Source organism: Sorex fumeus, unplaced genomic scaffold (genome assembly GCF_029834395.1).
Source record: "Sorex fumeus unplaced genomic scaffold, SorFum_2.1 ptg000037l, whole genome shotgun sequence".
Taxonomy (NCBI): domain Eukaryota; kingdom Metazoa; phylum Chordata; class Mammalia; order Eulipotyphla; family Soricidae; genus Sorex; species Sorex fumeus.
This window is the reverse complement of record NW_026606094.1, coordinates 27,919,040-27,944,428: the sequence shown is the minus strand read 5'-3', so window position 1 is coordinate 27,944,428 and position 25,389 is coordinate 27,919,040. Positions and strand designations below refer to the sequence as shown.

At 37.4% G+C, this 25,389-nt stretch overlaps 1 protein-coding gene across 1 annotated transcript in view; it reads right to left on the bottom strand.

The window, feature by feature from the left end:
* Positions 1-25,389, bottom strand: part of RELN (reelin) — a 511,483-nt gene that overhangs the window by 368,320 nt on the left and 117,774 nt on the right. The window contains exon 3 of the mRNA XM_056118569.1: positions 1,950-2,085. Within this exon, the coding sequence (XP_055974544.1) occupies positions 1,950-2,085 (136 nt within the window). The remainder of the gene's footprint in view (positions 1-1,949; positions 2,086-25,389) is intronic.

Genomic DNA, 25,389 nt, shown 5'->3' with positions numbered 1-25,389 from the left:
TGCCGACTGGTTCACACCTTCTGGAAAACAGCATGGACGAGTATCAAAAAATTAAAAATTGAGCTCCCATTTGATCCAGCAATACCACTCCTGGGAATATATCCCAGAGAGGCAAAAAAGTATAGTCGAAGTAACATCTGCACTTGTTTGTTCATTACAGTACTGTTTACAATAGCCAGAATCTGGAGAAAACCTGAGTGCCTGAGAACAGATGACTGGTTAAAGAAACTTTGATACATTTAAACAATGGAGTACTAGGTATCTGTTAGAAAAGACGAAGTCATGACATTTACATACAAGTGGTACTACGTGGAAAATATCATGCTAAGCGAAATGAGTCAGAAAGAGAGGGACAGACATAGATTTCATTCATCTGGGGGAACATAAAGTAACAAAATAGAAGACTAACACTCAAGAATAGCCGAGATAAGTACCAGGAGGTTTACTCCATGGCTTGGAGGCCAGCTGCACATGCTACGGGAAAAGGCAGCTCAGATAGAGAAGGGAGCACCAAGTAAAGGGTGTTGGGAGGATCCTCCCAGGATGGGAGATGCATGCTGAAAGTAGACTGTAGACCAAACATGATTGCCACTCAATGCCTCTTTTGCAAATCACAGTACCCAAAAGGAGAGAGAGAACAAAAGGGAATGCCCTGCCACAGAGGCAGGGTGGGATGGGGGGTTGGGCGGTAGGAGGGATGCTGGGATCCGTGGTGGTGGAGAATGGGTACTGGTGGAGGAATGGGTACTCAATCATTGTATAACTGAAACCCAAGCAAAAAAAATTGTAAGTCTACAACTGTACCTCATGGTGTTTCACTAATAAACATTTTTAAAAATTAATAAATAAAATCTCAGGGTTGGTACAAATGGAGACGTTACTGGTACCTGCTCAAGCAAATCGATGAACAATGGGATGATGGTGATACAGTGATACAGTGTGATATAATTAGTGATGTGGGAACAACAGAAACTCTTGACACTGTACTGTATGGTACAAAGAGAAGAAAGATAATAAATCTTGGCATATAAATTCCATGGGATTCTGCTCTCTCGGAAAGGGGTTAGAATAGAAAAACATTCATGATACTTCCCAGCTCTATTCTGCCCACGGAGTTGCTGTAGTCTATAGGCACACTCATCCATTCAACAAATACTCAGCACTTTCTGTGTGCCCGGAATTGTACTCAATAGCTGCAGCCAATCAGTGAACAAAACAGAAAAATCTTGCCTCCAAGAAACTTGTATTTCAGCATGAAGAGACAGACGATAAACAATATACATCATTTAAAAAGAGAAGCTTATCGTGTTAGAGTGAAAATACGAAAATGCAGATGGGTTGGGGGGAAGAGAAGAGGTGACTTGGGGGCAGTGGTAGAAGTATCATCTGTCCTGAGAAGCATCACAGACACGGCCTTTGACCCATAATGCTGCATTCATCTAAAGATGTTATTAGCCCACAGCCCACTACACTCCCCAGCTTTCTTTTAATGAAAGATTCAAGAACTATTAGATTTCGAGAGAGTTCTGAACTTCCGAATCATTAACATCAATTATCTAACTGATCACATTACCCAATTAGCACTGAGGGCCAGTGCTAATCTCAAAACTAAATTCGATACCTTCTTTCACCAAGTGTATGGTATTTCTGTGCCTCTCTTCATCTTATTTTCTAAGCATTCACGTACTTTAGTTCCTTTATATATGCCCTTTTTAAACTTTTATTTTGGGGGGAGGGGTAAGGTCAGCAGCTAAAGCCTAAGATAAGAATTCATGTAATATGCATTAAATGCTAAATTCAACTTCTTTTGAACAATCTTGACCTCTTCCAACATCAAATCAGTAGCTTTTATTATGATTAAACCTATTAAAAATGCATTTGGGTACTCTATGTGGAACTGCTTGAGAGACATAAGCTATTGGCTCAGTCATAGACACTTAGGTACTTACATGAAGTTCACACAGCCGGTGCCTGCAGGTGGAGCAATCCAGACAAAGCTGAGGTTGGTTGTGGGCAGGTGACTCACATGAGAAGCCACGACACTGCACATAAACTGGTTCCCAAACTGGTGGTCAGACATGATTCCTGAGGGAACAGTGAAAAATAGAAGTTGGTATAAAAACAAGCAAAGGCCATATTTCTTAGGGAGTAACGAAACTTTCTGTACATTTTCTTTCTCTGTGGGTTCTTCCGGTTAAATAGTTTCTCCATAAACTGGACAATTTTCCACTTTCACTTGCCAGAAAGTAAGAAATCTTTTGAAAAAATAATAATCAACTAAATTGGTTGCCATAGTATTTATTTTAGGGTTTTGTCTTTGCCCATCACCAAAATCACCAGCACTGCTACAATGGGAGCTTTAAAAAGACTGTATTGGAAGTCACTGCAGTAGGCAGGTCACCTCAAACAGGGAACCATCTCGGTATGAAGATGATAAAAAGGGCTTGTTAAAATATTTGGGATTGTGTTACGTTATTGTAGAGAGAAGGGTGATCACGGAGGCCTAGGAATTTCATTATTTTAATACTGAAAGTTTTTGTATCCTGAAAAAACCCTATGACTGGATCAGAAACAGCTAAAATACTGAAAAACGTGTACATTTTGATATATCCTAAGGAAGTTCTTTTTCTCACTCCTTTTTTTTAGGTGCACTCCGAGACAAAATTCATCAAACCAGAGAAACCAGGTTAGGGGGATGAAAGACTCCCATGGAAATCACAGAGCTGACGAAGACTCAATAGCTGTGATTCAGAAACTGCTACTCCTCTCCAGTGGAACATAAAGCAGAAATTTAGTGGGTGGAAATGATACATTTTCAGGAGTCATCCTGGCCAAAGACGAAATAAAAGTTCCAGACAGACTCTTGTTAAGAGTGAGATGAATCAAACAAATTAAAGTTTCAAGGTTTCACAGTCTTGGTATTAGGAATCCCATTCATCTGCCTCCTCCATCATCAGAAGCCCTGTTGGAAAACAAGTTCATGCGTATTGTCCTTCCTGCCTCATTCTCCGCCTGAGTAAATCTGCCAAAGGACAATATTATTGCATTTAACAACAGTCTGGCACCTTTATCTCTAACTTGGAGTACCATCACCTGATAAGACTGAATTAAATATTAGTTTCCAGAAATTCTGAAATATTGATTAGGGGCATAGCCTAAGCATTGTGAATTTTTAAAGTTTACAAAAATTCTAATATGTGGCTAAAAACATGCTTCACATATGTATCATAAACTCAGGGACCAGAGTAATTAATGTCTTATTATTAAGATACAAATATAGGGCTTGAGTGTATGCAGCAATGTCTCACATAATGGCCCTTAATAGTAATGCAAATATCCTATCCTCTTACCCACTATTTCTAAAAACATCCCACAGAGGTATTCTGGAGGCTCTATAATGTGTTGCCTAACAATCACTAGGAGTAGGCCATGGTTTGGCTTCATAACCCAGATAACATATTATTCTGCTATTACATTTTAACAAATGTTCTTTGGGAACATCTAAAATTTTCAGAGTGGTAATTACTAAATACCTATTGATCTTAATATCAACCAGCAAAGAACAGGTATGTCTAGAATTTCTATTTTGCAAAAAGCATTATGCAATGTCTAGGGAGGAAGAAACAGGACAGAGTCCCTATTCTGAAATGAGTTGAGCCGGGATGAGAAAATTGGAATAAATTGATATTCTGAATTTAGAAATTGAAAAATAAATACTAATTGTGTGGTCTTCTTATAATAGATAAAACAGGAGGGCTGGAGCAATAGCACAGCAGATAGAGTGTTTGCCTTGCACGTGACCGACGCAGGTTCGATTCCCAGCATCCCATATGGTCCCCTGAACACCGCCAGGAGTAATTTCTGAGTGCAGAGCCAGGAGTAACCCCTGTACATCACCGGGTGTGAACCAAAAAGCAAAAAAAAAAAACAAGAACAAAAACAAAAAAAACACGGAACAGGAAAGGACAACTAATATGAATAATTATAATGACAACTGAATATTACTGTGACCTGGCACTATTAATAAGTGCTTCATGAATATTAAGGCTTCGAACCACCCTTGAGGTCAGAGCTGTTAATCTTTTCATTTCACCTATGAGAACACTAAGATAATGGAGATAAAAGAACTTGCTTCAGCTCATAAAGCAGGTGAGAAAGTATCCTGGGTTCCAACCATGGCCCTCACTTACCAAGTCAGAAATAGCTCTACTGAAGGGGGAAACTGGAACTGAGTCTTGAGGAAAGAGTTAAGATTTCAAATGTATTTTTTTTTCATTTAGTGGAGGCAGGGGAACAGCCTGTACCCTCATTTCTGCCACACCAAGCAGAATGACCTCGGTCAGTATCTTCTCTCATTTCACTTCTGACAACATGTTTTACAAATGCTGTAAAATGCTGGTTATAATCACTAAGCCCCCTTTTGGCGTTATAGCTCTCTGAGAATAATTTAAGTGAACAGAAATAAGAAGGGAGGATGTTCCACAAAGACAATATAATGTGCAGAAATGTGCATATAAGGTAAAAATGGGGGAATGAGAGCAGTCAGAATACAGACCTTCCAGGGGCCTAGCTCAGGGCATCTGCTGTAAGTCTTTTAACAGCTTTTATGTCATAAAAGACATATAAAAGGCATATCATCTAATTAATATGTGTGAGTTGAAAAACTATTTGTGAGGATGATAAGTTTAAATTTGGTAATAAATTCAAATTTGACACTAATTTCTTTGCTGTATGTGGATAATAGGATGCATATTGAGCTTTTAGTATGAACTGAGAAATGAGAAAATGTATCTATAACAATTTAATCATACTGAATACCCTTGGGAGATATACGCTATATATGTGCAGCATGGTTATATTTTATTTTCATCATTGTGGTTATTGTGTAAGCTTACACACACACACACACACACACACACACACACACCAATTTTCTCATGTGGTATTTCTCCTGCAAGGAATCTATACCAGAGGAATGAAACTATTAGAGTTAATAGGTACTTCAAGAAGTGTGGGTATACTGATCTAACTTTGGCAAAAAAGGCAGAATATATACTTCAAACTCTGACATTCTAAAAGATTTATAATTGTCTTGATTTTAACAATTTTTTAAGGTTTACACGCTTCCTGTGAATATTGTGTAGATATGTTTTTTTAAATTATAATCTAGTTATAATTTCTAAATCAAGAATTATTCAAGGTAGTAAAGAAATATTCCGTATAGTCAATTCAATATTAAGATCAATACAATTATATTAAGAATTCCCAACAAGAAAGGATAGTCCCTTCAACAAATGGTGACAGGAAAATTGAAGAAATGCATGTGGAACAATGAAGGTGGACTCCTACCACATATCTTCCAGAAAAAATCAAATGTCTCAAAGAAGCAATCTTAAGAACTACTACCATAAGATTCCTAGGAGAAAATATAGTGGGGAAAACTCATCTAAATTTATCTTGGCAGCTATTTTTTTATATGACAACAAAGGACAAACACCAAAAAACAAAAGTCAATAAATGAGAGTATATCAAACTCAAAAGTTTCTGTACAACAAAGCTAACAATCAACAGAATGAAAAGGCAATAGAGTGAGAGAAAAGTCTTAATAAGTAAAATACACTTTAAACAAAACCCATATAACTAAATAACCTGAAATATCTAAATTTAAAATGGTAGAAGGGGCTGGAGAGACAATATCAAAGGTAAAGCACTTACTCTGCAGGCATCAATCCCAGTTCAATCGCTAACACTACATACAGTTCTCCAATCAAGCACCCCATTGAGTCACTCCCATTCACAGAACTAGAAATAGCCCCTGTGAACCACTGGGTGTGGCTCAAAAACAAACAAAACATTGGGGGATGCTAAAGAAATAAACAGGAATTTTTTCAAAGAAGATATCAAATGGCCATTAGAACATGAGAGACTAATCCCTATCACTAATCATTAGGGAAATGCAAATAAAAACCACAATGAGTTATCACCTAGTACACACCAGAATGGTTATTATCAAGGAGTCATAAAACACCAAACTAGTGAAGATGTGATGGAAAGAAATCCCTTACACATGGTTGGTGGGAATATAAATGGACTCTAAAATTGTGGAAAACATTATGAAGTTTCCTCAAAATCTTAAAATAAATCTTCACTAGAGCCATAAATGTAGATTAACAAACAATAATGAGACTGTGGGAAGAAGGAATATTGGACAGGAAGTGACACAGGGTCAGGGTTGGGGGGAGTCATGGGCACTTCCGGGCAGGGGTATGCAGTAACTTTGTACATCAATACCCTAAGTTTAAGCACTATTGTAACTCAATTACATAAACTATATTTTTTTAAAAACACCTAATACTTGACTTCTCAATAAAAGTTATAGGATAGGAACTGATACATGTTTCCTTTATTCACATTATACTTCTGCAATATTAGACTCACAACGTCGTTAATTGTTCTAAAGTTGATTTCATGATTCCTTTTAAGACAGTGATACATATTTCTAAGCCTTCTGGGACATCATTTTTCTTGACAAGTCTTCAGTTATTTTAAGTTTGTGAATAAACCTTGTATGAACCCTATTTCCTTCAAGATTAGTTTTCTATGCTCTTAATGTTCATACCTGGGTTTTCAAAACTGTAACTGGAATTTACTATGGCCCTCACTTCTAAGATAAATGTATGCTTTCTCATAAGTAAATATCCCATTCACCTCCCAAAAAATTGCTGAAGACTTTATTACCAAATATAACCAATATTGTAGGTAAAATATACATATTGGCTTTGTTTTATATTTTGTAGATTAAAGATGTGGATTACTCAAATATATCTAATTTTCAATTGGCTATGGTTAGTGTTAAAGTAAGGGAAACGTGTTCCAGTTAACTGTTCAAGGAACTCAAGAACTATGACACCCCTGGTAAGCTATTGCTAAATAGAGAGCGAGCACATTAAGATTATGTAGATTGTTTTATCTGCGAAAAATGAAGCCTTCATGTATAAGCATGCTAATTCTCTCTTCAAAAACTATTTTATTCATTCAAACATGTTGAGATAGCTTGGTGGAATGCTGTGCCAAAATTTCATAATTTTATTAACTTATTTCATATATTCCTATTTTATTTTTACCATTTGTTCTTTTTTAAAGGAATATACAAAGATTTCTTTTAATTAACAACAAGGCTTCTGAAACTCTAATTTGGAAAGTTAGGCTTCTATATGTAAGGGAACGAAAAAAAATGAATGATGAAGTTCCAGTCATCCTTTAATCCTTTCATTTGATCCAATACAAATAACTATTTACTTACAGAGTTTAACTTGTCTATTACTTCCCTCCTTTGCTAGGAGGATATTCCAACAAAGCTAAAAATTATTTCGTAGGCAGAAAGTAATCACAAAACTCCCTGAAAATATCCTTATTTAAGCTTATCAGGAAGTGCCAGGCTAATAAAAATGGGCATGAAAAGAGGTTTTCTTGAGTAGTGCTGTAGCACTGTAGCACTGTCCACCCATTGTTCATTGATTTGTTAAAGCGGGCCCAGTAACGTCTCCAGTTGTTACTGTGTTTGACATATCGAAGACATCACGGGTAGCTTGCCATGCTTTGCCATGTGGGCGAGATACTCTCGGTAGCTTGCCTGGCTCTCCGAGAGGGGTGGAGGAATCCAACTCAGGTAGGCCATGTGAGCCGCATGCAAGGCAAACACTCTACCTGCTGTGCTATCGCTCCAACCCTTAAGTAGTGCTATAAGATAATAATAGTCTGTGCTCATGTGCATACACAAATTACACATACATACATACACACAGAGAAAGTTTGATTTTAAAGCATTTGGTTTCAGGATAAGTAGTGTAGAAGTTAAAAGTACTACAATCACTTCAAAATTATTTGGAATTCTATCTCTGGGTATTCGGTCGAAAATGCAGGATGCTATCTGCACACCACCTGTCATTTATATTAAAAAAGTTTGCTCTACATCAACCTAAATCTTTTCTCAATGAAGTTAAAAGATAAAAATTCTTGCTGTTGGAAGGAAAGTGCCTCTCATAGAGGGAGGCTGTGATGGGGAGGTGGAGTGTTGGGAGATGGTGGTAGGGAAACAGGGGACACTGGGGGTGGGAAATGTACACTGGTGGAGGGAAGGGTACTGAATCATTGTATGACTGAAACCCAATTATGAACGGCTTTGTAATGGTCTATCTCACGAATACTCAATTTAAAAAGTTTTTAAAAAATGTATGGCGTTCATGCCCAATTCAATCAGCTTAATAATGGCCAAATAAATAGCAGTATACCTACATTAATTTTTAAAAGATTCTTGCTGTTGCTCTTTTTTATTCCTCCTCCAGCACTACAAATACCTTTCCTATATCATGTATATTTCACCCATAATATTATCTTACCACTAATGAAGAAGCAGAAAAAAAACTGTAAATAGTCTGTCTGGATTTAGATCTTCACTCCATTTCCAAGATTTTGTGGAATCTTGGGAAGAGATCATTCAACTACCCTGTTCCTTGGTTTCCTCTCCAGGGAAATGGAGAGGATAATCATTGGGAGATGAAGACTTAATGAGCAGTGGACAAATAGTGAAAGCCTTCTGTGTTAGCTGTTATTACCACTCCCATTTTAAAGAAAGATCCAGTAAATTTAAGTAACTTACCAACTATAACAGAACTAATGATTGGTACTTGGGTACTTGATCATGGGCCCATCTTTCATCTTCTAATAATCATGGGTTTTCTTTCTCCTATCCTTAAGTGTCAGTTCTTCAATTCTGGTACAGTCCTCTCTCCCTATAAAGTTCTATCCAAATATAGTGAAGAGGTGGGAATCATCTGAGAATGAGTGAGAAGAGGTTTACTCCTCTAGGCATAAGTTCACAGTTCCCTTTATTCTTCCTCTCACCTTCTCCTCCCTGTCCAATCACCTTATTTCTCACCGGTTATAGGATATACTTTGTACTCTGGTTAGGCACATCTCTGAGATAAAGATGTGAGTGAGAAATCTTCAGATCTAAAGTGTTTCCCAAAGGGCAAAGCCATCCAACTAAGTATCAGTGGAAACTGATTCCAACCACAGCGAACTTCCCTCCCCCACTCCTCCACACCACCCCCCCCCCAAAGAGCTGTGTACTACTTTGCATGGCTGAAATTCTCTAATCTGCTGATTACTGTCATCTCCTCTACCATTGCATATGCTTCCTCCCTACCATAGATGCATGGAAGTAGATAATCACTGCACACTGCCCCCAGCCTTCCATCATATCAACCACTCCAGCTTGGCTAGCTGTCCAGAACAGTGCTGTGCCTTACAATCTACCTCTTGGACTTGATCTGATGTGTGTTAGATTTACAGATCAACTCCAGAGTTGGATATTAGGTACATATAGGTATAATGGGCTAAAGCAATAGCACAGCAGGTAGGGTGTTTGCCTTACACGCAGCCCACCCGGCTGACCCAGGTTTGATTCCTCCGCCCCACTCAGAGAGCCCAGCAAGCTACCAAGAGTATCTTGCCTGCTCGGCAAAGCCTGACAAGCTACCTGTGACATATTCGGTATGCCAAACACAGTAACCAGTGTCACAATGGAGATGTTACTGGGCCCGCTCGAGCAAATCAATGAACAATGGGAGGACAGTGACAGTGATAGGTATAATAATAATAACATTAATAATAACAATAATAATAATAGGAAGAGAATTTTAAAAATGGTCAAAGGCAACAGAACCTGAGGGCTGGAGAACTGAGCTGGGGGGTGGCAGTGTTCAGGAGAGGGAATCTTGGAATACTGGTGGAGGGAAGTTGACACTGGTGGTGCAAGGTGTGGTGTTAGAACACCATATGCATGAAATTGTGTCATTAACAGTATTATAAATCACAGTCCGCTGACTGAACTTGGGAAAAATTAATAGAGGTTAATGCCTTAGGTATATAAACAAAAATCAATGTAGTAGGCCGAAAAGAGCCTTATCAGGGTTCTTTTTTAAAACTAAAACCTTTGTGGGACTGGAGCAATATTAATGTGGGTAGGGCATTTTCTCTGCATTCTGCTGACTTGGGTTCAATTACTGACCCCATATGCTCCCTGAGCACTGCCAGGAGTGATCCTTGAGCACAGAGCCAGGAAAAAGTCCTAAGAACAAGCAGATGTGGCCCACCCCAATTTGAATCCTCTTACACACAATTGTAAAATCATACCTATGTAATAGCAGCTTTTATTCCCTCTTTCTAATCCCTGGCAAGCAACATTCTAGTCTCTGATTGCATGAGGCAGACTATTTGATACCAGGTATAAATGGAATCATGCAGTAAAATGATCCTTCTGTGACTTCATTTGGCATAATGACCCTCAGGTTATCGCATATGAAGGGCTGTTTTTGCTTTTTAAGGTTGAACAGTACTCCACTGTATGGTTATACCATAGTTCCTTTATCCATTCATCAATCAATAGACATTCAGGTTATTTTTATGTTTTAGCTACTGCAAATAATGCCTCAATGAATGTGAAAGTTCATGTACTTCTTAAAGATCCTGAGTTCAATTCTTCTGGATATAATATATATATATATATATATATATATATATATATATCCCACATATGAGGCATTTGTAGAGTATACATTAGTTCTATTTCAGTTTTCTGAGGAGCCTTTACCTTATTTTCATTGTGTCTGAACCATGTTAGATTCCTACCAATAATGCACACAGGTTCCAATTTCTCCACATACTGCCACACCTGTAATCTTTATTTTTCTTTTTATGATGCATTCCTAGAGTGGTATTATCTCATAGTAGTTTATATTTACATTTTTCTCATTAAAGATGCTGAGCATCTTTTTACATAATTATGGACCATAATATGAATTCCTTTAAGCAACATGTATCCAATCCCTTGTCCATTTTTAAGGAGATTATTTGTTTTAATGGTATTGAGTTGACAGAAGTTGCTGTTAAGAGAACATAGATTCAGTTGTGTAAGATGACTAAATTCTAGCAATCTGCAAAATAGATCTTAGGTTAAATATCCTTACCACAATAAAAAAAAAAGAAAAGTTAGAAAGATGAAACTGAAACTAGACACACTGTGCTGTTGCAGTAACTCAGGGTTATAAACACCACCTCCAATATTCTTTTTAAAAATTATGATGGCTATTCTAGTATATATATAAAACTAATTTTTATTAGTGTTTCAGTAGAATGATTACGATGGTGTTAACATTTATGATACTGGTGTACAAAGTTACTGCATTCACCATCTCCAGAGTGTTCAAGACTTGAGACCTCTCTCCTTTTTTCTTTCCTGGATGCCAAAGAAATTCTCAGTTGATCTATCTAGAAAGTTGAATTCAATACCAGAAGCACTATCCAATAAGCTGACTCGGGCCTTTATTTCAGTATTCTTAAGAGTGAGAAAGGAGAATATCCTGGATAAAATAATAAGTTAATTTTAGTTGAGTTTTTAAGATGTTGGCCAAGTTATTAGTGTTTTTAAAAGAAAAACTCACTTAGTAAAAACACTAATGTGTTATTATCATCCCACTTTATAAATAAGGAAAATGAAGCTAAAAAAGATGAAGCTCTCCAAGTGACTAGTTCCCAGACTAGTTAGCTGAAATCTTGTCCTGTAATTTTTATGGTTGCCATCTCAATCAATATGCTCTGAAGTTAAGTAATTTATATTTGATATGTAGATAATATTAACTTATTTTAACTGTGAGAAGTATTAAGGAAAATTATCTTGTGATAAATGCCAAATTGCATGTACATTACCTAGAAGTATTCCTAAAATGATGAAATACCATTTATAGAATAAAAGACTATATCTCAATCCTTCTGTTTTAACTATACTCATAAAAAAATAACCCTTTAAGTATTCAAGCTAACAATCATTCACTCAAGATGTACTAGGGACATAATAATACTTGACAAAACCTCAGAACGCATCTCCTTATAAAATAAGTATAGTACCTAAACACTATGCCTCTAGATAGGCAGACTTTATGAAGAGTCTCTAGAATTTCTAAATGATGAGAGAATGTTTACAAACAGATATAGCTCCAGGTCAAATTTTTGTGTGTAATTGGGGTGGCTGCCACTTAGGAAAATCAGGCTGATTATTCAATGCTCAGACACAGGAATATAGTTTTGCATGGGTCTGGCAGTGCTGTGGGCCACCATAGCTACACCCAGAAATCTTTGAGGGTTACACCAAACCGTTCTTACAAGGCATACTTACACTAGAGATCTAATTCGGTACCTGTAATTGCAAGGAAGGCATGCTGCTCTGACCACTGGACTCTCTTGTTGGCCCAAAGGTCAAATGTTTTATCTAATATTTTATCAACATTAAAATGAATAATCCCATAGTCTTAAAGCTTTAAAGCTGATAACTTCAAACTTCCCACTTTATGGAAATTATCTCCCTCCCTTCCCACTCTTCACTATGATAGTGCCCATTGTTACAGTCAATCTGCAAATTGATTCTGTTGCCTATTTACACAACTGAGCTAGTTAAAAGATTTTTGAGACATATTAAGCAGCTTCTCTAGGAGTTAGACAAATTAACTTGGATAATACACAGGAAGGGATAAATGGTGGGTTCAATATAAAAACAACAGCAACCACCACCACATACAAATTTTTTGCCTAAGATATTCCACAAAACTTAAAACTTTCCTTACTATACTTGATCTCATTTGGATTTTCCCAGGCTTGATTCCCATGTGATATTGTATTCTTTTTATAACCAAGTCTCATGTTAGTGAGTCTGATAGACAGAAACTAAGTAATATGTCTTAACTCTACAAAAAAGAAGTGTGGGAATTCTATTTTGGGACCACATTATGCACAAAGAAAGGAACTATATGAGAATTCTGTAGAGTCATAGATGGCATGATGTTACTACAGAACACAAGTTCAAAGTCTATGAAGTTCTGGATTTCTTGATCCAAAAGTAGCTAATATAAATGATAGAAGGTCACAACTTCTATTAACTGTTATCCATCAAGCTGCTTGTGCCTTTCCAGTTACCTTTTTCCCTTTATTAATTAATTAATTAATTATTTTGCTTTATGGTGTCAAGGATTGAAATCAGTGCCTCCACATGCAAATAATGTTCTCGGCTTTGAGCTACATCACCAGTGAGGTGAGTCCTTATCTTGAATGGGAATTCTGAAACAGGAAAAGTATTACTTGTAGCAGTCAATGTATCTGATAGGCAGGAGCAAAAGATTCCCATCTCCCTCCTGAATAGCCTAACAGGTTTCCTTGAGTCATACCAGTTCAGAAGATATGCCTATGCATTTTGACTGAAAAAAATGAACCTGGAATAAATGGAAAAATCCTTTAAGTAATGAGAACTCCTGCTAAAGGTGGAACATCAGTAAGTAAGCCTGTTTATTAACTTTTGAAGTAATACTAATTAGACTTTGATGCAATTATCAAATCCTCAAGTTTTTCAACCATGTGCATCCTTGCCTACATTTGTCAATATGAAAAATTATTTCAGACTTCATTCTCTTTGACCACTGACAAACACTTCCTAATTGCTGATCCTATGAGATTATTTTTACCTTTTCAGATTAATTGTCAACACAGGTATCTTCCTATAATGTAAATTTAACTTTATTATTCCACTAATTTATATCCATTAGAGGTACTCTATAAAAATACAAGTAGTCAGTAAGTTTCTCAGCATAACATTCTGCTCTCTATCATTACACTTATTTAGATTTCATATCTCATCAAAACCAAATAAAACCTCATCAAAACTGTGGGATGTAAACATATATGGATTTTCTATTGTTTTCTCTGCCTAGAACAGGGGTTAGTAAACTATAATACATGGTTCAAATCTGTACTATGCCTAATCACTGAGTTAACAACAGTTTTACATCTTTTCTTCCTTCATTTTTATAAAGTCAAGAAAACTTATTTCCTGAAGTCATGACACATGAAGCAGGCTCATACACAGCTGTGGAGCCCTCAGAACATAGGTTGGGCCAAGTTTTAAATCTTAAAGAGTAAAATAAAAGGAAAGTACTTAGTAGAGAACAACCACATCAGCCTGGAAAGTCAAAAACTATTACTATCTGGCCATTTGCAGAAAAAATACCCTGCTGACCCTGGCATAAAGTATGCTTTTGTCCTTTGACTCTTGGCCAAAATATTGCTCATAACTTAACACACATAGGAGACTGTAAATCATTTCCACAAAAATTCCCTGTGCAAACTTTTCCTGATAACTGTTCCTATCAAGTATATCTCCATTCCTTCATCATACCTAAAAACATTGCTGCTGAATATGAATCGTCTGTTTTTCTTTCTCTATTGGATAGTGCTTCCTAGTGTGGGAAGTTCCTTCAGAGATGTGGAATGACACAGGGAAGTGGCTTTACTCTATGGTGTAGTTGTGGAGCGTGGAGATCACTTTTTCACTTAAGACAGATTTCCAGAAGAGTACTGGAGTGATTTTTTTTCCCGACAAGGGAATAGACGGGGAAAAACCTGGGGAATCTCAGCATTTTACTACTAAAATAATTTTTTGGTAGAATTTTTTTAACAAAATTTTTCAAAAAATTTTAAGGTACATAATTATTGTATTTGAATCAACTATTGATAAACTCGTAGATCACAAGTGATTTCATATGACATTGTAGCAGTTTAAATGCAAGAACTCTCCATGGTGCTGAAAAGACTGCCTACAAAGCCTTACTATAGGATGCCCAGACGCCTGTGTTTTGTTCTCTCAATTACTTTTACTGTCTTCTATGAAGACCTCAAGGGTTTTTCTTTTTCTACCCCTTTATAGACAACTCCTTGCAGGATATTAACTCATGTCCAAATCCTTTCTTCTCCCACTGACTGCACATCTTTTGGTCAAAGCATTTATTGCTCACCATCTGCTCCCCTATATTTTTCAGTAACTTTGCAGTTCCAGAGGCCAGGTGAGTAAGTTTAAGAAGTAGAATATGAGAAGAAATTCAGAGTACTATGTCCTAGTTTAAGTACAGAATAGAGGATGTGAGTTCTCTAGATTCCTTTTCTTCTTTGACTCTCCAGTAAAGGAAGTCACAGATTGAGAAATCACAGTCACATGATGGAAATATCTTAGCTTGCTAAGCTCCTGACTGCGAAATAACTACACTGAAAGAATCTTACTCAGATAACACTGATGTATCTTGCTCTATCAGATTGCTATGCTGGGATGCAATTTAGAGGTCAATTTGTTAACATGGAAAAACTAGATTTTCCTGATTGATACATCCTTTTAATAGAACTCATTATGGGTCATTTACTTCTATTTCCTTTATTAGATTATAAGTTTCTAGAAAATGTGGTTTGGCCTTATTGATTCTGCATAGCATCAATCAATAAACATTTGCTAAATGAATAAGTAGTTTCCTAAGTTTGTTTTCTTCTTCATGTTATTTCCCACTTCCAAAATGAACAACAATTCACTTATTTTACATCAAAGGGAAACTGTGATAAGCTTAAGCTCTTCTCTAGTAGTAAGGATCATATCTCAAAAGCAAATCATCTGGGTTCACATCTAAATTATATATAATGTACAAAAATAAGCTTAAATGTATATTAAATGGGCTGGAGTGATAGCATAGCGGTAGGGCGTTTGCCTTGCACGCAGCCAACATGGCCGACCCGAGTTCGATTCCTCCGCCCCTCTCAGAGAGCCCGGCAAGCTACCGAGAGTATCTCGCCCGGCACGGCAGAGCCTGGCAAGCTCCCCGTGATGTATTCGATATGCCAAACACAGTAACAACAAAGTCTCCAATGGAGACGTTACTGGGCCCGCTCGAGCAAATTGATGAACAACGGGAGGACAGTGACAGTGACAGTATATTAAATATTTAAATAAATATTTAAATATTGGAACTAATAATGCAGGCATTTTATGTAATCACCTCATATGCTACAAAAACCAACAACAATAATGTCAAAATAAGATAAAAACAACAACATATCTTGTGGCCTGTAGAGATAGTACAAGAAGTAAGGCCTCTTGCCTTGCATGTGGTCAAGCCTTGGCACCGCAGAGTCCTGACACCACCCAAGTACCATCCAAGGGTCACTCCAAGCACAGATACAGGAAGAGCTGCTGAGCCAGGTGTGGCCCAAACTTACCCCTACTCCCAAAGTGAAACTGTATTAAAATCTTTTTTAAAATTTTTTTATTAGTGAAACTCCATGTTAAATAAACACTTTAATTCTGATTTCATTAAGACTCACAAGCTACCGAGGTAATTTAAATCACTGTTCTTTTAGAAATGAAAGAAAACATGCGAGGTGAAGCACAGAGAAATAAGAAAATGAGTGTTTTACCTACTTTTAACCCTCATAAATTCTTGATAACTTTTCAACACCAATATTGCAAACCATAATGCCCAAAAGGAGAGAGAGAGCAAGAAGAAAGAGTGAGAGAGAGAGAGAGAGAGAGAGAGAGAGAGAGAAGAAAAGTGCCACAGGCAGGGGGTGGGGGTGGGGTGTGATGGGAGGGAACCTTGGGACACTGGTGCTAGGAAATGTACACTAGTGGAGGGATGGTATTGGAATACTGTATGACTGAATTCCAATCATGAACAGCTTTGTAAGGGTTTATCTCACAGTGATTCAATAAAAAGATTTTTTAAAAGAGAAAATCAGTGTTTTATGGTGATTCAATATTTGAAAAATGGAACAAAAATTTTAATGAAGAAAAATAAAAGAAAATGAGTGTTTCATGCTCCTTGTCATCCCTTGTTTACAAATACAATATTAGAAATATTTTACTTTCCAAAATACTTTCAAGAGCTTAGGAAAATTTAAATAGACAAACTAAAGAGCTTTAAAAACTGTTATAATCTATTAACTTAAATATAAATATATCATATTGGTTTAAAAAATGATGCTGGGATTACCAGAGCATACATTCAAATAATCATCAAAAAAAGTCTTGGGAAAGCAATTTATTCTATTTTGTTATTGTTTGTATGTTTGGTATTGTTTAGGGACACATCTAGCAGTGCTCAAGGTCTATACCCACATGTTGTTCAGATGTGGATTCCTGGAGTGCCTGATATTCTGGAGACCATAAGTTATTTGTTACAGAAAAATTCAATTTTCCCTTCCATTGTAGTTTTTATTCCTTTATAATGAACCATATATGAATCTATGAATCTTTTGAAGTTTCTTTTTAATTCAAATTCTAAGTATAAATCAAAATTATTCTAGTCCTACTTTATAGCTTCCTTTTGACATATATAATAGGTTATCTTTAATATGAATGCATAAATAAATTTACACGTATATTACTGGTAAAATTTACATTATTTATAGTTTCTATTCCTTGAGCTCAAATATCATTTTAAATTTGAAATTTCTTTACCTACAGTTTATTAACTGAAAAGTTAACAATCCAAACTTTTTTTAAAGAATATATCCCTATTTACAGCTGGAAAGAATATTATAAAATTTTTATCTTATTTTAAAGTTATACTTTATACTACACAGGATTATACTATGCAGGAATAGTAGCACATGAATAAAATTTCTAAATTAAAAACAAAAGTATAAAAAATATGATTACATATACATACATATTCAAACATTTTACTATTGCATAAAGACAGTTTTTTTAAAGTTGTGTTACATTTCATTTAGAGACTTCACCATATCAGAGTAAGAATTAAAGTGTAACTGTTATCTCCCAATGACTTTCTTAGAATAAGTTACATTCTTAACTTATTCTTCTGTGATCAGTAAAAAGGAACCAAATATAATAATGATCAGAATAAGAACAGAAAAGGCTTTGATTTAAATTCATTGTTATATTATTTTTTATGGGAACCTTTTATTTTACACAAATGTACAGCATCCCTGACATCATCACAACTTGTTCCAGACCAGCTTGCAATCGAACCTAGGAGTCATTCTAAAACATAACTCCAGGCAGTCTTTTCATTGCTATGTTCTTTTAGAAATGAAAGAAAACATGCAAGGTGAAGCACAGAGAAACATGAAATGATCAGAATATACAGCTAAAGGTCTTCTATGGAACTACATCTAATCTAAAGGTGCCAGATTTCTGCCAACAAGTTTAAGGATGCCTTGAGGGTTTAATAGAATGAAGGATTCTTGCACTGATGTTTGCAGTGCAAATGAAATTTCTATTATAAGTATCATAAAAGAGCCATATTATAATTTGTGAGCCCAAGGAGATAGTTGATATCTCTGCTTTTTTTCTGCATCTGGTGAAACAGGGTTGATTAAGTATATCAGGATCTGAGATTGGTCTCGAAAGGGGAAAAATTCTCAAGGAGAGGCCTTATAAGAGACAGCTCAATTAGCTGAATTAGTCCCCACAATCATTGTGTAATCACCAAACAACTAGGAATCCTGCGGCTCTTGGTTAGGTGGTCTCATGCCACTTCCCCTCCCTGGACAGCAGATATCATGGGTGGATGAAGGAGGAAATGAGGGCGAGGCTGGTTGGTGATCAGTTGCTGTTTATTCCATTCTCCCCATGCGCCTGTTCAAATCTCACTGTCACTGTCACTGTCCTCCTGTTGTTCATCAAATTGCTCGAGCGGGTCCAGTAACATCTCCATTGTTACACTTGTTAGTATGTTTGGCATATCCAATAAGTCACGGGGGAGCTTGCCAGGCTTTGCCCTGCAGGCGAGATGCTCTTTGTAGCTTGCCAGACTCTCAGGGGCAGAGGAATCAAACCTGTGTTGGACAGGTCAGCTGTGTGCAAGGGAAACGCTCTACCCGCTGTGCTATTGCTTCAACCCACTCTTTCTAAACACTTCATTCCCATCAACTCCTATCTCCCTTGATCATCTCTCCAAGCACTGATTTGCCACCATGGTCTCTCTTTAGACTCTCCCAACCTCTCAGCATTGGGGGTAGCAACCACATCTAGGTCAGGTAGCACAATCAACATATCAAAGTCCTTCCAGATTGCAACCAGGAGGTCCCACTCAAAGGCGAAATACCACCTAGGGGTTTTTCTCCTTTCCTTAGTCCAATAACCATTTAAATAAACATTCAAATTCTACTTATTAACATTAGTTATTTTGTATGGACAGAGTAAGAGCTACATTAAGTTTGTAGGGTGGCTCTCCTGGGAACATCTCACTATTGATCCCAGACTACAGTGCTCAGGTCAGATTAATCTTTCCTAACTCTAATCCTAATCCTAATCTAGTTGTTACTTTTTGGATCATGACAGAATTTGTCCATGACTAAGCTCTTAACTTACAGTTTAGTATCATGGCGCTTTGGCCTGGCCCATTTCGATGCCAGGGTAACTCACAGATTTCCCTGGGTCCTTCGTTGGGATCCTGCTTTTGCAGTGCTAGGAAGTAAGGGCAACTGAGGCTTAAGTAGAGAAAACAGATGCCCAGGAGTGAATATTATTCTAAGTCAATTAACTCCCAAATTACAAAAGGATAGCATTAACTGTATTCCTGTATCTATACAAAAAGGACATTGCTCTGAATTAACTATGCTTAATTAGCTGAATTAATTAACTCTTAATTAAGAGGACACAAGGAGAAGAGAAAAGCAATTTACAAGTTAACAGAGTCTGATTAGGAGATAAAGGTGGTTGACCAGTTGGGGAAGTAGAGTACAAAGAAAGAGGCTACAGATAAACACAGAGGAATGAGAGTGCCTTCAGAGCACTGTGAATGGGTGGAACCCAATAAATGTAAGCTCCCTGTGGCAAGCCAGAAAGGACAAACCATTGTTACCTTACACACCACCACCACTACAATGTACCAGAATATGTTCTTGATAAAAGTCAGATAGAGTGTAGGGTTGTATTATAATAATATAGTTCTAGTTCCTTATAAAAATACCACAAGAAATAAGAGGTATTGTTAGATCTTTCTAGCAACCAAATGTGTGGCTAGGAAAGACCAACTCTTTTTTAAACTATTATTGAACGTAGATTTTATAACGATTTGTTCAAGAAATAAGTTCCTAGGTCTGGGGATTTGATTCCAAGCAAGCATGTAAGCTGTGCAAGTTGGATCCCTGGCACCACCTCACAAGCCTTAGTGGTGTTGCAGTCAGTTATTTCCAGAGATACAACATAGTGTGTGGTTTCTGGCATACTGCTGCCAACTTTTATCCTGATAATGAGTGTGCAAGCACCACAGCCTAGTGCGTATGACTCTCAGGCAACACAGCAGCAGCAACAAAAGGAAGGGAGATGAGCAGAGGGAGATATAAAGATCTGCCCATTAAAAAGGGTGATAGCAATTCCATCCGTGTGTAACTGCATTAAAGCCCATCCAGCATGTCTGGTTTTTAAGGACAGTAATTTGGCTTCATTTAAGCAGACTGTCTTTTCTCCTTTCTAACCAATGTACAGGAGTGTAATAGAGTCCCACCTGAGTGCACAGGGATATAAGAACATACTTCCAATTACAAGGAACAGGATTTGCACGCGTAAGGGCCTGTCCAGAGAGCTGCAAATTCACCTTCTAATTTGCAGTGTTGCCCCCTGAGGCTGAACATGATTCTACCCGCATATGGTGAGAGCTCGGATGCCTGTGCCCAGCGCACCAGGTGGGAGGTACAGAGCTCACAGTCAGGGAGGCTGAGCAGATGATTTACAGCTGACGTCTAAGTGCTCCACAGAGAACCGGCAAACACTGTACTAAACGCCACCAATCAGGCCAATATAGTCGTGGCAAACAGACTTGGCATTAACAACAGAAATAAAATATGCTAATCAGTTATTCCATTCCAGGAAAATAAGTCACTAGGAAAGGAAGAGGGGGAAAGCCACATCTTTTACGTCTTTGCAGAGGTTTCTGGTTAAAATTTTTCATTAAGACTTCACTAATATTTCTATCCCATTTACAAGTTTGTAATATTCTGAACAATAGCTCCTTTAAAGGGCTGGAGCAATAGCACAGCGGGTAGGGCATTTGCCTTGCACGCAGCCAACATGGCCGACTCGAGTTCGATTCCTCTACCCCTCTCAGAGAGCCCAGCAAGTTACCAAGAGTATCTCGCCCACAACGCAAAGCCTGGCAAGCTACCCGTGACGTATTCGATATGCCAAATACAGTAACAAGTCTCACAATGTTACTGGGACCACTCGAACAAATCGATGAATAATGGGAGAACAGTGACAGTGACAGCTCCTTTAAAGCAGTCTCTGGAAATCTTCAAATGGCCTCCTGAGCTACCAGGTGTCACCATGTATATATTTTCAATGTTACCTGTAGGATTCAGTGTAATAATGGTTAAGTATTAACAGGTCTGGCACTGGGCAGCCTGTGTTCAAATCCTGTAATATTTAATAGCTGTGTGGCCTTGGCGAGTTTAAACTCATTTTCTCCATTTCTCCACATGTACAGGTGAATTATAATAACTCCTAGTTTTTAGATCTGTTAAGATGATTACCTCAGTTAATAAAAGGAAAACTCTTAGGACAATACCTGGCACCTAATAATCAGTAAATGTTATCTACAATGATTCAATACACTGTCTGTTCACCTTACAATAGTGCATCCCTAGTAAATATAACTTAAAATTTGAGTGATCAAATATTTGACGTATGCTAGAAGTTAAACATTAAAATAAGATCTTCTCAGGAAGATTACTCGAGAGTTTCAATTTTTTTTTTGGTTCTAAGTACACAGTTAAAAATAAGCACTGAAGTCATCTCTAGTTGGCGCCAGATAATCTCATCAATGGCCATGATCCAGAGACTCATTGTCCTCCTCTCTCAGAAAAGAGCATAAAACGACTCGCCTCAGCCATGCTGCCAGACCCCACACCAGGCTGCTTCACTCTGAGAAGCCTGCAGTAGGGGGCAGGTGAGGCCCCTCCCCACCTCAAGGGACTCGGCCCCAGCAGCCAAGAACCTCCAGAACTCAACAGCTACTATAATCAAGGCTGTTCTCCACATGCTCTGATGGGCCTCACCCATGAGTGAATCTATTCCTGGACCGCATGGACATCTAATACCTCACACCACTCATACTCCAAGAGCAGCACACCACATTTTATGGGGTTTAAAGTAGAAGGCAACCAATGTTACAGGGAAATATATTTTACACACACACATATATATATAAAGCACAGAAGGCTCAATTCTTTTTTAAATTTTTTTATTTTTTATTGAATCACCGTGATTCAATAAAATTTGAATTACAGTTGCAGACTTACAAACTTCCGTGCTTACGCTTCAGTCATACAATGATCGAATACCCATCCCTCCACTAGTGCCCATTCTCCACCACCAATGTTCTCAGTATCCCTCCCACTACCGCCACCCTAAGCCTCTCCCCTCTCCAACTCTTTATCTTCTCCACCTTCTGTGGCAGGCACATTCCCTTTTACTCTCTCTCTCTCTCTCTCCTTTTGGGTGTTATGGTTTGTGATACAGGTATTAAGGTGACCATCATGTTCGGTCTATAGTCTACTTTCAGCACACATCTCCCATCCTGAGAGAGCCTCCAAGCATCCCTTACTTGGTGGTCCCTTCTCCATCTGAGCTGTCTTTACCCCCAGCATGTGAGGCCAGCTTTCAAGCCATGGAGCAATTTCCTGGTCTTTATCTCCACTATCCTTGGGTGTTAGTCTCCCATTATGTTACTTTATATTCCACAAATGAGTGCAGTCACAAGGCTCAATTCTTAACAACATATTAGTAATCTCATATAGAAGGGCTTAATGGCCCCTGGGTGAAATAAAATAATCTTCACACATCCTCCTCTAAAGAAAGATTTTTGGAGCATTTTCAGTGCTGTAAGGCATTTGCCTTGCACGTAGCCAACGTGGGTTCGATTCCTCTGCCCCTCTCAGAGAGCCTGGCAAGCTACTGAGAGTATCTCACCTGCACGGCAAAGCCTGGCAAGCTCCTCGTGGCATATTTGATATGCCAAAAACAGTAACCACAAGTCTCACGATGGAGATGTTACTGGTGCCCACTCAAGAAAATCAATGAACAACAGGAGGACAGTAACAGTGACTATGACCATCTTGACCTTCAAAATTAATATTAGATCTATAAGAGGAGAATTCCTGTGTTTTATTATAAACATGAAGATCTAAGCATAGGTTTGACCCAGAGGACACAATAAATGGAAGACTAGAAATGAAAACTTCAACTCTACATCTTCTTCTTTTTCAGTGTAAGAGGCAACATCCTTTCACATCTTAACTTGTTCAGTATTCAGGAGTGACTGAGCCACTTTTGCGGCACTTGTGTTTGGGAGGACATAGAGCACCAGGAACGGAATTCAGGCCTTAGACATGCAAGGCATGTGCTCAATCATTTGAGCCACACCTCCAGTCCCTCATTTCTAGATTTTCAATTCTTCAAAACTGTAGGTCAGTAATCGGGAAATGTAGCAAATATTATCCTTTTATCTTTAAAAGTGAAGATTTTAAACTGTTTTTCTTTTGTTGTTTTTGGGTCACTTCTGGCAGAGTCCAAGGGCTCACTTTTCACTCTGTTCAGGGATCACACCTGGCAGTGTTCAGGGTATCATGTATGGTATTGGAGTTGGATGCATACAAGGCAACCATTTATCCACTATACTATCTCTTCAGCTCTTGAAGGGGTTATTTTTTTTAGGAAAACTGGTCTAAGTCTGATTCAATCCCAGTGCTACAGATGGTACCGCAAGGACCTCCAGGAGTGAACCCTGAACTCTGGCAGGTGTGGTCCAACCTTCACTCCTTCCCGCAAAAAAATACTGGTAAAGTAAAAACCTGGTCTACTTTTTATGGGATAAAGAAGTAGAGATTATAGAAAAATTCAGATTAGCCTTAATGAGAAAACACTACTTTTTATGCATTTGTCAATGTCTGTGTAACTTGCATATAACATTACTCAAAGAATCAAAGAAAGGTTACTTTAGTGTCACCATTATAATGCTCTGCACATTCAGTATCTTTAAGGTTTCATAGTTAATGTTACGAATACTGAATTTAATATAATGTAAGGATAATAACTGAATTTTGAACACATCCAGTTTCATTTGATTTCTTATTATGAGACGGCTTTATAACACTTGAACATTTCATAAAATATGGAGTTCTGGGAGGTCCAACAGGGGTTCAGGCACTTGCTTTGTTTTCAGCAGATCCTAGTTTAATCCCCAATACCACATATGGTTCCCTGAGCACTGCCAGGAGTAATCAAATATCAAAGCACAGAACCAAGCCCTGACCACAACTAGATGTGAACCTCCTCTTCCCCCCAAAAGAACCAAGACCAAAACCCTGGAGCTCTATGCTTCACTATGTCTTTGTGTTAAATCTAAAGCTACAAAATCCTAATTAATGGAAAGGTTTCAGGATTTATCTGATTTGCCTTTAGCTCACTAATAAAAGATTCCAGAGGGTAGAGAAGATATCCATTGCAAGACACTAAGACCACTTTAATTTCGCTATGAAAGTATACAATGACAACAATTAACATTCCTAAAATGCCCATGAACAAAATATCAAAGCAATGTAAGTAAGCCATTAAGTTGCATCCTCTAAAGGCATTAGTGCAATTACTTGTTTTATTGGCTTTAAACATAAAAGCCACACCATGATAAACTGAGTTGGACATATGTTGTTCATTATATCATAACTATAAATGGAAATTTTTACTATTCCCCAGCTGTCTCTATCAATAGCAGAAGGTAATTAATGGTGACAAGATTTAAAAAAACTCTTTGAAATAACTTTATACTCAAGTCTCAAAACACTTAATAATCATCATATTATGAAATCTGTGAGACAAATATATTAGCACTTCTCTACTCTATTCCCAAAGGGATCAAGGTATTTAAGTTTTTATTTTAATTATAATGTGTAGCAAGCCACTTATTATATGAAGTAGTCATTGGATAGGATCACACTGCTTTATCTGTCCTTGGATAGAACTGAGAGCTAGGTGTTTAGATGCAGGAAAATATATCATGAGAAAGAACTTAAAATTCTCTCAATGAGGCAGTCTCATTAGACTAAAAATAAAGTAACAACTCGAAGAAGGTACCATTTAATAATGCTTATCTTACAGTTTACACTCTTTCCCTAATAATTCCTCACTACAACAGCCAGTAAAGTTAGTTTATAATGGCTAGAGAAAGGTGATTAAACACTTTCCAAACACTTCCCAAAGTAGTCAACTAGCTTGAAATTGGCCATGATGTAATTATTTACATCATAGAAATTGGTGAACACCACAAATCGAAGTTTGTTTTGGTTTTCTACAGAGATGTTCTCAAACATTTACCGGTATGTCACTGAAAATAGGTATGATGATTATTCCATGTTCAACTAACAACTTGCAATATTAAATCCCAACTTTTGCTTCAAATGTTCAGTGTTTGAGTAAGGGAAAATGGTTGGAGATACAGATGAAAC